The sequence below is a fragment of the Leucoraja erinacea genome, chromosome 27 (assembly GCF_028641065.1).
Source record: "Leucoraja erinacea ecotype New England chromosome 27, Leri_hhj_1, whole genome shotgun sequence".
NCBI lineage: Eukaryota > Metazoa > Chordata > Chondrichthyes > Rajiformes > Rajidae > Leucoraja > Leucoraja erinaceus.
This window is the reverse complement of record NC_073403.1, coordinates 15,736,313-15,752,777: the sequence shown is the minus strand read 5'-3', so window position 1 is coordinate 15,752,777 and position 16,465 is coordinate 15,736,313. Positions and strand designations below refer to the sequence as shown.

The window sequence follows — 16,465 nt, the reverse complement described above, 5'->3', positions numbered from 1 at the left end:
ATAAGCTGGTCAGCATGGACTTGGTGGGCCGAAGGGCAGTATCTCTAAACTAAACCAAACACAAGAGTAGAAATCATATTAAAATACATTACCAGGATCTGGTAACGGGGGGTATAAAATAAAAATTTTTTAAAAAAAACACGGTTGGTATATCCTTTTTTGCGGAGTTTTGTGTTATAATAGAGCGATTATTTTTCCTTTTTTCTTTTCTTTCTAGGGTCTATTTTCTTGTTTTACTTCCTTCTCTAACTTCTTCCCTAAGGGGCTTTCTTCTCTCAACACTTTCCTGCACCTTCACAATTCTTGCTCACTTTCCTTACTTCTTTTATTTCTACCTTTTTTTAAAGCTCGAAAAACGAAGTGGAACAACAAATGTAATAAGACATATGTGATGTGTATTACTGTAATTTACTGCACTTCTAATAATAAATAAAATATTAAAAAAAAACAAAATACATTAAGGAACAAAAGTAGGACGGGATTTGCCAGGACGGATCTTTATCATTGTGCATTAATCTTGTATTATAGAGATATTATGTTAGTTTACGTAAAGCTGGGGGAAAGGCAGAAGCAGAAAACTGCAGCTGGTGAAAATCAGACACCAAGACAAAAAATGCTAGAGACATCCAGTAGGTGGGGCTGCATCTGCAGAGAAATAACAGACTATGTTTCAGGTCAATGGCCCAAGTTAATTCATAATAGTTTGAATGTTTTCTATTGTGCATTTGTACTACCGGTGAAGACCAAATTCACCCTTACAGAAGATGACCTCTCTTAGGCTTTACTCACCATAACGGCAGCAATATCTTCTGGGCAGTCACCTTCCAGGTCAAACTTGAAGGTCACCATCTTGTTGTTGTGCGTCTGCAATTGGCATTCTACAACTCGATCTCCTTTGTCGGAAACCTGCAGTGGGAGTGGAAGACGACACAATCAGCGTTCTTCAACAGTTGTCGTTCATAGCTGGTGTGATCTGTGCCAACGATGGCCATTTCCTCATCGAAATGCAAGAGAATTCCAGCTGCCAATTGCCACTGATAGGCCATTAGCCCAAGGCTAGAGCATGAGGTCAAATTCATCAGATAACGTGCAAGGGCCAGAACAGTGCTCCGATTCAACCTCTTGTTGGAGATAGCATGACACACAAAGTTCCGACATGAATCCATCCAACAATCTGGACATAATAGAAGCAATACCAAGAGGAGATGCAAACAAGAGTAGTTTGTCTATGCAATGTCAGTACCAACAGATAAAGCTTACTTCAAATTTGCATTTAAGTCCTAGGTCTGGCAAAGGACTCCATTTTGATCATGCAAGTGGCTGCAGCCAACAACAGCAGGGACCCTGGATCAACTACTCGAACAAGATGACTAGAACCCCTGTACAAAATGGGCCAATGCCACTTTCAGGTTTTAACCACCACAGTAAACCAAGCAGCACTGAATAGAAATTATCTACAACCACTCTCAGTCCTTACGTGAAGCAAAGATCCAAAGATTGACACCAGATAAGTTCCATGGGCCACATTTTAATATCTATGGTACGTCAGTACGCATGATTAATAAACATTCACAATAAAGCACTGCCTTAAAGTGTCCAGATATAGTGGGAAGAAATGTATCCATGGGTGACAGACAATTCTATGTCAAATGATTCTTAACCGTCAGTTAAACGATGTAAATGGACAGCAATTTACATAATTACTAAATTACGAAAAAGCTGCTGAATGACTGTGCAATGAAGTGAAAGTTGGAGAAAAGATTGGCAGCATCTGTATTTCCATGTAATGCTGTAACGGAGCCTGGCTGTATCGGATGGTGCTTACATTCAGGATCCGTAGCCTGGATCTGCCGCGCTTTCGGACGAGTTTACTCGAGATGCGTTTGACTGGCAGATTTGCTGAACCTTCTCCTGCCGATAGGCCTTCATAGCCATCACTCATTCCAGAAGCAGCATCCGAGGCATAGCTGCATAAAGAACAAAAGGGTACAAATGTCAAAGTGAAATAGTTGAAATGGGGCTAGCTGAGATGGGGTATCTTGGGTGGCATGGATGGGCCGAAGGGCCTGTGTCCATGCTGTGTGACTGTGATTCCAGATTATTCAGACAATAATCATGGGGGATTTTCCCTGGGATTCTTGTTCCCTGGAAACAGCTATCAGGAATGGAATTAATCTCTCCGATTGCTCCCGAGTGTACCAGTGGAAAATAACAATCCCATGCACTCGCAATAAACTCGGCACGGGGAACTAATTTCTATTGACTGCCTTACATGTGATGCATTGTAAAACTAAAATATAATGTAACATGTTTTATGGGTCAATTTATGGTCAAGTTGTAAAATGCTTACATTTTTCTATAGATCATGATATTTACCCTTCATCGATAGTTACTGAGTCGTAACCAAGCCTGGGTCAGGTCCAAGTAGCTTTAGCTTTTCTTTAGCAGTTTCTTTTTTGGCAAAACTTTATAATATTTTCAATTTTTCGTAATCTCTTTGTCAAATCTGAAATAATCTTTATTGTAAAACCAGCAAGCATAACATCATGTTATTTGACAAGGTTTGACAATAAATTGTTTACGACTGTGCAATAATTTTCTTGTGACACCATAAACAGAATCATCTCTTTGATCAAATGATCCACTCTCCCCGATATGGATTTTTCTGTCCCTTTCAATAAAAGCATGTTGTTATCTTGATACAATTTGTTAAAGTGAAAGATCAAAACAACTGCATTAAAATGAGACTGAGAGAAAAAAAACAACTGTAGCCTCATGGGTCACCAACATTGTGGGGTTCAGTTTTTAACTTGTTTGCTTCAACATGTTAAAGATAAGGGCTTCAGTGTACAAATCTTTGAAAGTGGATTGTCATTTGATTTTAGGTTTAAAAAAAATCAGGTTGTGAATTACTCGGTTAAGTCAGTGTCATTTACCTGTCACCTGGTGAATTTAGTCCACTGGGAAGAGATGAATGTTGTTTCGAGGGAATGGTTACAGCAATGTTCTGCAATAGAAAGACACAATAGGCAGTCAGAACAATACAACTTTAACAACTAACTAAACTAAAAACATCACGGTGAAGGGGAAAAGATTTAATAGGAATCTGAGGGGTAATTTTTTCACACAAAGGGTGGTGGGTGTATGGAACAAGCTGCCAGAGGAGGTAGTTGAGGCCAGGACTATCCCAACTTTTAAGAAACAGTTAGACAGGTACATGGATAGGACAAGTTTGGTGGGATATGGACCAAGCGCAGGCAGGTGGGACTAGTGTAGCTGGGACAGGGTGGCTGGTCTGGGCAAGTTGGGCTGAAGGGCCTGTTTCCACACTGTATCATTCTATGACTCTATCTCAGCGACCAAAACAACTAAAGCGTCAGGCAGTAACCTTGTGATGTGCAGTATATTACCAACCCCTTGTATAATTCACTTAACTTTCATTCCTTTCAATTACCGGTAAATAAAAAACGAGGTGAGCAGTAAACCAGGGGAATGATTAGCTCCCTTTCACTTCATGATTTTACGGCACAGTGGGTAAAGGATGTTGAGTTATTTAACAGATGCTACTAGTTTCTTCAATATTTCAGTTGACTTGTAAAATATTAAAATCTAGTGCTGCTGAGTTCACCCTTATAAAGACCATTACTTTAAGGATGTAAGTTATGGAAGTGTGAAGGGAGGAACTGCAGATGCCGGTTTGCAAAAATAGACACAAAAAGCTGGAGTAACTCAACGGGTCAGGCAGCATCTCTGGAGGAAAAAAAAGATGACGTTTCGGGTGGAGACCCTACATCAGACAGAGAGTCAAGGGAAAGGGGAATGAGAGAAATAGATGGTACTTATGAAAAATGAATGGAAAATATGCAAAAAGCAACGATAATCAAGAAAATATGGGGCACTCTATAGGCCATTGTTGGCAGTGGGTTTGGTGACAATGAGTGTTCAGACAGAGAAAATCAATAGGACGACAGTAGAACAAGTACCGTTTACTATTCAGTTTCTCTTTGCTTGAAAAGTCTTAACCTAAACAATAGAATGCAGAGTGTTTTCAATCAAGATCTTGCAGTTTGTATGTATATTTTCTACTTGAGGACATTAGCCTTGGGCACTTCACAAAACAATGCAAATCGCTGTCTTGTACATGGATAGGTGACTGTCCAAAGATAGGTCTGAAGTTGGGTCTCGACCTGAAACATCACCTATCCATGTTCTCCAGGGATTCTGACTGATCCGCTGAGTTACTCCAGCACTTCATGTCTTTTTTTTCAGGATCTGCAGTTTCTTGTTTCTACTGCCTTTGACAAGGTCTACAATTGTACGCAGCGAAGTTTGCTCAAATGACTTCCCACCAACACAATGTTCACGACTGTTCAGACCTCTGCTGTGGTTGTGTGTGTGTGTGTTAAATTCTGTTTCTTTGTTCTTCAACAGAGGCTCCCTGGGATTATACCCTCTCCTAACTTCAGGTAACCTCATCAAGTCATTCAATTCCAACCACTTTGTATTTATTAATTTTCTTCAAACCATAGTCTCTGTCTTTACAACTTTCAAAGCCTGCTTGTTTCAAATGGGGTTTTTTCCCCCATTTCTTTGCAATTCTATGTACTCCAATTAATTTTTTGTACTTATCCTGAACGTATAAAAACAGTAGCAATCCTTATCATCATTAGTCTCCTTTGAGTGATTTTTAAGCATTTGAAATCATTTAAAACTTGAAATGATTCAAGCACTAACTTTTCCATTTCAATATCTGAATAAAAAGTTATTGATTTATTAAAGTTAACGTTGCTTTGGAATCATGTGATTCAGTAACACTGCTGTATTATCATCCACTTTAGTGAGTTGTGTACTTTATTATCTGATCTCTAATGAGAAACCAAATGGTAAGATTTTAAATTGTTCAATGAATGAAAATTAAGATGTGCAAAATGGAAAATGCAACTGAAATTTAAATTCATTTGCTTAGAGTTGATGCTCTTAACTTCAACTCTAAGTAAATGAATGTAAACTTCAGTTGTATTTTTCATTTTGCACATCTTAATTTTCATTCATTGAACAATTTAAAATCTTGTCTGTCCGAACATTTGATTTAGAATTTGAGAATGGGGCCCTTCTGGCTAAAGACAACCACACAGATCGATTAAGGAAAACCTTTAGACACCACTGTTCTTAAATAAGGAGAAGACACAAGGAACCGTAGATGCAGGTTTACAAAAAAAAAAGACACAAAGTGCTGGAGTAATTGGGCAGGTCGCAAATTACTGGTTTACATTCATACAACTTGACCGAGAAGGTGGAGGGGTTTGTGATTGCCTGGAATTTACTTACTGCAGGAAACTGGAGCCCAGTTCCAGACTTTGGAGCCAGCCGACCGGCCATGTGCAGATTGTCACTGGAATCCCGGAATCCAGAAGAACTCAGATAACCATCAGTCTCACAATCAGCTGATAAGAAACACAGAGACAACAATGAACCTAATCTGTTCGAAAACCGTCTCGATAACATCAATGTTAATCTTCCTGTTACATTTTAATCGAGAACTCAGTAAATCATCCAACAAATATTCAGGTGAACCTCACTGACCTGCCTATAAAACAATGATACTGCCAAATCCTTAAAATCTAATCGATCAGTTGATGTGGTTGTCCTAGCATCAGAAATAAAGTTCTGCAAACACTTGAACTTGGATGGGGGAAGCAATTCATCTTTGGACTGTAGACCGAACGGAGTGCAGATGTACAGATTCCTCACCGCCCTTCCTCTCCCACCATTGGCGCTAATATTGAAAGGAGAGTTTGAGCAGTGAATGACACTCTGACGTCTATTGAACTCTATCCGCCTGAGATGAATGCATGTACATGTAATTATTTGGAAATGAGATGGGTAATGGACTGAAAATACAATGACAAAAGAATCCATGATACCCCTTTTATGATGACATGCCATGCAATGTTATAAGTTTGAATGGTTTATCTTTGAATCTGCGATCCACCAGTGATCACCAGATATCAGAAACCTCTGTGAGGAATTTGTCGTCACTGCATCTTTTTGAGGTTTAAGGATTGAATTCTGTTCCAGTTGGAGATTTTAAAATAAATGTATTTTGCTTAATTTGTTCCAGTATTTTTATAACAGAGTAATGGGGAAAACCCCACAAATAATTTGTTCTCTTTATGAATAGCAAAACAAAAAATAGAACAACTCAGCAGGACAGGCAGCATCTGTGGAGAGAATGGACAAACGATGTTTCAGGTCAGGACCCGTCTTCTGCAGAACAGTCCTGACCCAAAACCTTGTCTGCCAACTCCCCTCCAGATGCTGCCTGACCTGCTGAGTGTTGCCAGCCTTTTGTGTTTTTGCTAGAAATTCTCGCATCTCCAGTTTCATGCATCACTTCTGTATTAATAGCTTTGTTTGTGATTTACCTGGCTAATACACCATTTCATTAAATATGTATATCTCTGTGGTTTGGAAACTATTTTCAATGCCAGAAAAAAATCTGAACACAATGATCATTTGTTTCTTCCAAGAAGCAGAAGGAAGAGGAGCAGCAATTAACCAGTTTTGCATTCCTTCTTCATTTGGGCAATTTAATAAAGGCAGTGACATAACAGGAACTGAGGGCTGGTGAAACATCATGCAGTGTCTAAAATGATATTAATGCTGGTTGCAAAAAAAAACATCATGTGGACGGGAAAGATTAGAGAAATTATGTCAATGGGTTACATTATGGTCAGCAGAGATGATACGGCATGTTCTGTGTCTCAGTAAGAGTGAGCTTCATCCTCCAAATCTTTTCTAGATCAGGCCCATAAACTGTTGTCCATTTAGATTCACGAGACCAACCTCGGATTTAACCACAAACTGAGATAATTCCACTGACATTTCAAGGAAAAATCTGGAATTGAAACTTTTTGATTCATCACCATCCAATCTTACATGTGGCTGAAGAGTAGTTTGTATTCCTGTATCGAAACGTCTGATGCTGATCAGCCTCTGGCTCCTCGGGTTCTGGGGGAAAGGGAGAGTTCAGCAACACCTCAGTGGGACGTGTGACGACAAGGGACGGAGCTGGCTGAGTAACTCCAGCTGCACTTTCCGTCGCGTCTGGCGGCAGCTTCAGTTCTTCCAAGAGCTCGCAAATCTTTTGCTTTTTCTCCTGCTCTTTTTTCTTCAAATCGTCCTGCACGCGTTGGTTGCGTTCACGCTTCCTCTTGACCTCAGTCACACGGTCTCTGACGGCCTTTGCAACTAATTTGTAGTCAGCCTCACAAACAAAACCCAAGGTCACCTAGCAAGGGGATACAAGGCATATTCAAGGGTGGGTGAACAATACTTAGCAGGAGAACCTTATTTCACATTTACACTTATCATCATGTGATAGGAACAGAATTAGGCCATTTGGCCCATCAAGTCTACCCCACTGTGTTCAAGAAGGAACTGCAGATGCTGGAAGTATCGAAGGTACACAAAATTGCTGGAGAAACTCAGCGGGTGCAGCAGCATCTATGGAGCGAAGGAAATAGGCAACGTTTCGGGCCGAAACCCTTCTTCAGACTGATGGGGGGTGGGGGGGGAGAAGGACGGAAAAAGGGGGAGGAGGAGGAGCCCGAGGGCGGGGGGGGGTGGGAGGAGACAGCTCGAGGGTTAAGGAAGGGGAGGAGACAGCAAGGGCTAGCAAAATTGGGAGAATTCAACGTTCAGACAGTTAAATGTGTCTAAGTCTACTCCACTATTCAATCATGGCTGATCTATCTCTCCCTCCTTACCCCATTCTCCTGCCTTCTCCCCATTATCCCTGACACCCGTATTAATCGCTGCTTAATCTTCTCTAACACACCATGAAACAGAAACTCAAGTGTGGTTGCATCAACTTAACATGAATGCCATAAACCACTTCAAAAGTTCAGTTCCATTGAGTTCTATAAACAGATTACTATACAAGATGCATTCACAACTGCATTTTGTGTTCTGCACAGGTGACTGCAGATTATTCCTTACCCAGGTCACAGTTTATGCAAATATTTAGTTGCATGATTTAAGTTTGCACCTTTATTGCGTCAAGAATGGAGGACGAGAAATATAAAAGAGCTAAAAACAAATTGCCTGGCCCATCATGGATACCGACTTCCCCGCCAGTGAAGGGATCTACAGGAGGTGCTGCCTCAGAGAGGCAGCTAATATCAACACAGGCCCACAACACCCAGGCCATGCTCTCATCTCTCTGCTACCATTGGGAGAAAAAGTACAGGGATCTGTAAACCATGACCTCCAGGTTCAAGGATAGCTTCCCCACATCAGCCATCAGGTTCTTAAACTGTACTCACCCCAACCACAACCATACCTCAGTTACTGAGACCTACTATGGATTTGCCTTTGGTCTCAGTACAGTCTTCAGTTTTGTACTATTATACTTAACTAGGACTACAGATATCAATTTATGGTATTGATTATTGTATATTTATCTGTGCGTTTTTATGCATTAATGGTCCTGTTAAGCTGCTGGAAGTAATAATTTGTTGTTCTGTTGCCAATACAAATTATAATTAAACACTCTTGACTCTTGATCAAATGCGGATGTGTGCGAGCTGAATCTCCCTCAGGAACATAAATTTCAGGTGGATTTCATAGAATTCAGGTAATGCTACACCTACACATATGGATGTGAAGCTATGATAATGAATGGCAGTTGTGAACCCAGGAAGCTCTCAAGATCTAATGCATGGATGACAGAGCTAGGGCAATGAACAGCAGATGTATTGTGGTACTAAAACCAAGGAAACGCGCGGCATGCCTTGATGTAAACAAGTAAATTAATTGACCTCACTGGAAATAAAAGGATACTGCACATGGAAATAGAAACTGGAGACTGGGAATTATCCACATTCACTGTTCTTTTCACATAATCACACCCAGTACTTTTTATATACTGGTACTTGCTGCTAACTATAACCATATAACAATTACAGCACGGAAACAGGCCATCTCGGCCCTTCTAGTCCGTGCCGAACACTTACTCTCACCTAGTCCCATCTACCTACACTCAGACCATAACCCTCCATTTCCTTTCCCATCCATATAACTATCCAATTTATTTTTAAATGATAAAATCGAACCTGCCTTCACCACTTCCACTGGAAGCTCATTCCACACAGCTACCACTCTTTGAGTAAAGAAGTTCCCCCTCATGTCACCCCTAAATTTCTGTCCCTTAATTCTCAAATCATGGCCTCTTGTTCGAATCTTCCCTCAATGGAAAAAGCGTATCCACGTCAACTCTGTCTATCCCTCTCATCATTTTAAAGACCTCCATCAAGTCCCCCCTTAGCCTTCGGTGCTCCAAAGAATAAAGACCTAACTTGTTCAACCTTTCTCTGTAACTTAGGTGCTGAAACCCGGGCAACATTCTAGTAAATCTCCTATGTACTCTCTCTATTTTGTTGACATCTTTCCTATAATTTGGCGACCAAAATTGTACACCATACTCCAGAATTGGCCTCACCAATGCCTTGTACAATTTTCACATTACATCCAAACTTCTATACTCAATGCTCTGATTTATAAAGGCCAGCACACCATAAGCTTTCTTTACCACCCTATCTACATGAGATTCCACCTTCACGCTATAAAATAATTATTCTACCCTATAAAATAATTATTCAGAACAGTGGTTTGCATGACCTACTAAGATCAGCAGTAGAGACTCACTCACAACTTTATTTACAGTACTAATAGACACAAAATGCTGGATAACTCAGTGGGACAGGCAGCATCTCTGGAGAGAAGGTAAACGTGATGTCACCCATTCCCTCTCTCCAGAGATGCTGACTGTCCCGCTGAGTAACTCCAGCATTTTATGTCTTTCTTTGGTGTCAACCAGTTCCATCCTACACTTCATTTACTAACATCTCCAATAAAATAAGACACTGGTTTAGTGACTATTATAAGTGTCAGTGTGGCAACAACACTTAGTCTATTACCTCAATAATTATGCATGAATCATTATATAATATGCACATAATAACTTTTGAAAGTTCCAGGAAATACAGTTTAGCTAAACAGTTCGTGCTTTTAAAGAGAAGGCCAGTGAAGGTCATAAGGAATAGGAGTAGAATTAGGCTATTTGGCCCAAAAAGTCTACTCCGCCATTCAATCATGGCCAATCTATCTCTCTCCCCTAACCCCATTCTCCTGCTTTCTCCCCAAAACCTTTCACACCTGTACTAATCATGAATCTATCTAACTCTGCCTTAAAAATATCCACTGACTTGGCCTCTATAGCCTTCTGTGGCAAAGAATTCCACAGATTCACCATCCTCTGACTAAATAAATTTCTCCTCATCTCCTTCCTAAGAGAACGTCCTTTAATTCTGAGGCTATGAGCTCCAGTCATAGACTCTCCCACTAGTGGAAACATCCTCTCCACGTCCACTCTTTCCATGCCTTTCACTATTCCAAAGTCACTAAGATCTTTAGAACATCCGCCCCGTAAGCATGTACATGTACGTACTGACACCGCTCTTGCCCAATGGCCTGTCCTCCAGCTTCCCACCGTCACCCTTAGAGGCCCCTTAGGTAATCCCACAGCCCCCCCAGGGAGTGATACTGTTCACTTCGGGAACCACTGGTTTAGACTTAGAGTTCAGTTATTATACTGCAAGTTAAGGTGTCCCCAATGTTAGATAAATTGATTGAAAAGATTGTTAATTAATGTTGTTCATGTTTTTAATTGATAAGCTTTTTGTCCACCAATAAAAAAAACTGCGTGCACAGATTGGAACAATGACATCGATGCAAGAGAACACTGTCTCTTTCAAGGTCTTTTCCAATTCTTAACACTTCATCATTATCAAGACACAATCTGGCACCCCTGCTCAGTAATACAGGGTGCATTGATCTCACAATCTACAAGTGCATCAAGGAATCCCACCATCACTTCCTCAAGGGAAGCCAAGGATGGGTGATGATGCCAACATCAAAGATAAATCAGATCTGGCTTGATCCGAAAGTAATTGTTACTCATCTGTATCTGCTGAAACCCAATCAGATTACCCTGGTTTGGAATTTTTTAATTGGACTGACATCCACACCCTTTTGTGAATCAGAGTTCCAAATTTCTAGCGACCTTTGTACAGTAAGAAATTTCTTTGTGATTTCATGCTCAAGTAGCCTAGGTCAACATTTTAAGTCATGCCCTTAGTTTAGTTTAAAGATACAGCGGGGAAACACTGAGTCCGCACCGACCAGCGATACCCGCACATTAACACTCTCCTACACACACTAGGGACAATTTACACTTATACCAAGCCAATTAACCTGCAAACCTCTATGCCTTTGGAGTGTGGGAGAAAACTGAAGATGTCAGAGACCCATGAGGACACAGAGAGAACGTAAAACTCCCTACAGACAGCACCCGTAGTCAGGATCGAACCCGGGTCTCTGGCGCTGCATCTAAGGCAGCAACTCATGCACTGCGCCACCGTGCCGCCCTTTACTTGGGTTCACCCGTCAAAGGAAATTTGAAGCTGGCTAGTGTTGCAGGGATGTGTACTGGGTTGAGGCAAGATATTTAAAATTATTTAGCAGATATCAACATTTAATAAAAAAAGAACAGAGAGAATGATGGAATGAGTTTCGATATGGAGAGTACTATGGTCTGAAATAATGAGCAGAGGTGGTACAGCAAGAATTCGATGTTAAGGTGACGGAGGGCCTTTTTGATTTTATCCTTATCCTTCCGTGATCCCTCCATTGAGAGCACCAACACCTTTCTAGGGAATGGATTCATAGGGAGAATTGCTGGGATCAGCTGGAATTTTGTGCAAGCTTTCATGTTGAAAATTTATATGGTTTTTGCCTTCCTGAATCCAAATGATATTGAAGCCAGATGCAGCAATGTAGCAGACCAGAGCTACGTACAAATAGAATCTGGGACTTTCTGATCCAGATGGTAAGATAGAAAAAGGTTGCTTAGCTGACACGAATTAATAGATTAATAACAAGAAGAGGCAAAACATGATTTAAATTCCACTAATGAATACAAATCACCAAGAATTGATTGAGTGAAGATTATTTTTTCTGATTGCCTGTTGAACTGTTATAAAAATAAGCCAGGTTTCAAAACTAGGTTTTCACAAGTTACCCCTCAAAGGAAGATCAAGTTGGCTGAATATCCCTAGTGTTAGTGCATATATAGGTGAGATAATCTTGTGCAAGAGACTGTCTGCATAAAACATGCAAGGAGAAAGTACTGAAGCACGCAACCCAGTGCGTGATCATAATTTTTCCAGATCCTAAATCCTTGTATTTCCATGGAGGGGTATGAATAAAACAAAAGAGAAACAGTGGATGGTTAATGGACAGAAATGAGAAAGTAGGAAAAAAGTCATTTTTGGGTATGGAGGCAATGATGATTACCCCAAAGCCAAAGGGATCCCAGCTGATCACATTCTAATCCAATGGCTTGCTAAGTACACCAAATGCAATATACCAGTTTGTTGATGATACAAAACTGGGCTGCAGTGTGCCGAGGGTTTATATCGGCAAACTAAATGAATAAGGACATGAGAGATGGAATATAATGTGGAAAAATATGAGGTCATCCACATCAATGGGGAAAAAAATTGAAAAGTAGGTTACACATCCCTGCCATCACTCTCGTAAATGTCTACTGAAATCGCATTGCTATTTGCGAGTGCAGCCACTGTGTAAACAGGCCCTTTGACCCAACTCATCCATGCTGATCAAGAAGATGATACAATAATTATTTACGTTAGTCACTTTCAAGCAGAGGAAACCAACAAAACATCAATTGGTATGTAGGAAGGAACTGCAGATGGTGGTTTATGCCGAAGATAGACACAAAATGCTGGAGTAACTCAGGGGGTCAGGCTGGAGAAAAAGAATAGGGAAGAAGGGTTCCAACCCGAGACATCATCTATTCTTTTTCTCGAGAGATTCTAGGTCAAGGGTTCCCAACCTGGGGTAAATTTACCCCCCAGGGGGTACATTTTGCCTACCCTGGGGGTAAATTTGTTGATTCTGGATTTGTACATCATTTTTCTCATTGACTGACTGTGTTTGGTTCTGGTATTTATCTGTTCATCATTAGTTGTTCATAAATAAGTGAAATAACATTGTTATGTGCTATTAAAGTTGCAAGGGGTAAACGGGACAAAAAGGGTTGGGAACCCGTGTTCCAGGTGAACCACTGAGTTACTCCAGCATATAGTGAAAATGTACAACGCTGTCAGTTCAAGGTAATACCATTGTATGGTCGAAAGTAGCAGTCATTTTACCATTTCCTGGGCCACCTCTTCTGAAACATCCTTGTATAGTTCAAAGAGGAACTCTATGGCCTTGTTGTCTTTGTATTTGCCATGGAGTTTCTTGGATTCATCCATGCGGAGCCAGAGCTTCAGGGCAGATTTTGCTCCGTCATCCTCCTCTGCAAGCTCCACGTGGACTCCAGTGTCCTCTTGGAAGAATGAATGTTCGAGAAGGTCCTGAATGGTGTACCTGCTCAAAAATGGAATATGGCACTATGATTAAGCTAATCCGTGAATTTTGTACGGAATAATCCCCCAAATATTAAACATTTGAAAATCATTTGCTTTCTCAAAGTTTGGAATAAATCTGGCTGCATGCATGGTGTGAAATATTTCCCACCATCTTCAGATTACATTCAGCAGCCAATATAAATAGCTTATAAAAACTAAAGTTGGAAAAAAATTTAACTTATCTAAAGGTAAATTAATACCTGGCAGCTCCACTGAACAAGTCCTCAACTATAATCTTCTATGGACTGTGTCTTTGGTTGCACTACAGACTTCAATGTTGCACTATTTGGTTACCCAATGTTATGGTTGTAATTTTATTGTGTGATCATATATTTATCTGTGTTATAGCATCCCCCCCAGTCTGTTTAGCTGCAGCAAGCAAGAACTTAATTGTTGTGTTGCAGGTTTATATGACAATCCAACACTTTGGACTCTTGAACAATGGATTCAGGATGTGTACACTTTTATGGAGGCCTAACTTATCTTAAGAAAATATGATTTATATAGTGCAATGCCCAGCTTTAAACTTGCACATTTGATCATTGAACTGGCAGTCCAGTGGGTTACTGGGGGAGTGTCGCCAGCGTTGGGATGTTTTTTAGTTGGATGGGGCCTGGCCCTACCTATCCTTTCAGGAGTAATGTAAAAGATGCAAAGCGTCTAGTGTTTAAGATGAACAAATTATCCCAGGAGCATGGCCAATATTTATCTTATGATGAATATTCACTATCAAAGCCCAAAAGGCTTATTGCTGGCCTCAGTTTCCTAGTACAGCAGCAGAAGTTAACTAGGTTCAAAAGGCTTATCGTGAATTAAGATAAGCTTCTGACCGTGATTTTAACACTATCGAGAGTAACAACACTGACCATGACCACCTTCGGTCGAGTAGGACCTCCCGGTTCCCATATACGATGTAAAAAGAACCACCAGGTCAATGGCAACCTTATCCAGATAGTGATAAGGTGCACGTTGACTTAGATAAATCACACTATCCACTGGGCAATGTAGTTGCAAAACATCACATACAGATGATGCGAACAGGTAGAAAAACAGTATAATTGTTAGTATATAATGAGGGTGATCAGATGCTACAGAGAACAGATACAGAATCTACTCCTCAGCCTCTGTCTTCGAAGGAAGACTAGTTTGTCTGCAACTTAGTACACTTTTCAGGTAGTGTAAATGTCATATTTGTGTTTTGGAAAATCTTTGTGAATTATAACCTCTGGAAATTACTCCTCAGAATCAAACGTGCTTTATTTTCAAAATCTATGTATTTAAACAGCTGGATGCATCTCCTCCTTGGTTGGGAGGGGGGCCCCACAGCTCAAAACAGTGATTGTTGACAGCTAAACCCTTTTAAAAAGTGAGACTGTGGTAAAGAAGTAAATCCGTTTTTGAAAAATAGGTTGATACGGTCTAAATGTAGAAATGAAGAATTGCATATGCTGGTTAATACAGAAAAGTACACAAAGTGCTGGAGTAACTCAGCAAGTCAGGCAGCACCCCTGGGGAACATGGATAGGTGACATTTCTGGTTGAGTATGTAGAGTCTGAAGAAGTGTCTCGACACGAAACGTCACCAGGGATGCTCCCTGACATTCTGATTTACGCCAGCACTTTGTGTCCTTCTGATACATTCTAATGTAGTTTAGTTTAGAGATATAGCGCAAAAACAGGTCCTTCAGTCCACCGAGTCCTCGCTGACCAGCCATCCCTCAAACTAACACTATTTTACACAGGCTAACAACAATTGTTACAATTTTACCAAGCCAATTAAACTACAAACATGCATGTCTTTTGAGTGAAGGAGGAAACCCGAGTACAAGGAGAAAACCCATGCGGTCACAGGCAAAACGTGCGAACTCCACGCAGACAGCACCCGTAGACACGATTGAACCTGGTTCTCTGGCGCCGTAAAGCAGCAACTCTACCGTTGCGCCACTGCGCTGCCCCTGGCATCTAATCTCCCTAAAGTGAGAGTACTAGTAAATACTTATAACAGTTGGGGCTGAAGGTTCAGACTAAGCCTAGGACTCAACAAGGGAGACACTCACTATCAAGACAATCCCAAAATCAACGTTGCCTATCTTCAAATAGCTGGCTGCCTGTGCAAGCTTGCTGTTCTGCGTTGACTTAGATTATCCCAAGTGACTACACTTCTAATGTAATTTACTGCTGCAAGGAATGAATAGAGATTGTAAAAGGCACAATATATATGCTAGAGAACCCACAATAGGACCATACCTGAAAAAGCACTGGGGGAGACAGTGAGTGCATGGCACTAAGACAGAGGCTCTGCTGTTTGGTGCAGCAGGTGCAAGCCTGAATGAGTTATTCCAGCTTTTTGATGTTAAATGCCACAGAACAAACTATCTGTGTCATTATATTGTCTCTTTAGATCCATGATTAGATATCAGCCAAAGTTTATGCAGTTAAAATTTTCTGACTGTAATCATGCTATTTATAGATCACCCCACAGGTAATCTTTGGACAATTAGGAGGAGGCTTTTCTTACGCACGTGCTTTCAATAAAATAAAGATTGAAGATTCATTATCTATTTTTCATTGACATCAGGAGTAGGGGTGCAAATGACTGATGTGCAGGAAGGAACTGCAGATACCGGTGGTGGGGGTGGCTTTGATTTTTAGATTGCACAATATGCAAGTTATTTGCGCTTTGGACTATTTTATGCATTGAATTGCTGCCTCAGCCTCCAATGCGGCTGCAGGAAGGGCAAGCTCCCTGCGAGGCAGAATGCTTCACTCACAATAATAACGCAAGCAGGTCAATAGCTGTCCAAAGTCCTTGACTTGGCCTGGACCTTCCCCTTTACAAGGGGGTTAACACTGGAGCAAATCTCATGAGCAATGTTATGATGAGCAATGCCAGGGACAACATAAAG

At 40.8% G+C, this 16,465-nt stretch overlaps 1 protein-coding gene across 2 annotated transcripts in view; it reads right to left on the bottom strand.

Annotated features, from left to right (window-relative positions):
- The window catches only part of wnk4a (WNK lysine deficient protein kinase 4a), a 68,998-nt gene that overhangs the window by 13,646 nt on the left and 38,887 nt on the right, over positions 1 to 16,465 (bottom strand). The window contains exons 6-11 of one of the 2 annotated variants that reach the window (XM_055657151.1): positions 13,299 to 13,521; positions 6,940 to 7,291; positions 5,329 to 5,444; positions 2,937 to 3,007; positions 1,826 to 1,967; positions 790 to 906 (exon numbers count right to left, since the gene is read on the bottom strand). In XM_055657151.1, the coding sequence (XP_055513126.1) occupies positions 790 to 906; positions 1,826 to 1,967; positions 2,937 to 3,007; positions 5,329 to 5,444; positions 6,940 to 7,291; positions 13,299 to 13,521 (1,021 nt within the window). The remainder of the gene's footprint in view (positions 1 to 789; positions 907 to 1,825; positions 1,968 to 2,936; positions 3,008 to 5,328; positions 5,445 to 6,939; positions 7,292 to 13,298; positions 13,522 to 16,465) is intronic. The other variant, XM_055657152.1, reaches the window with a different exon arrangement.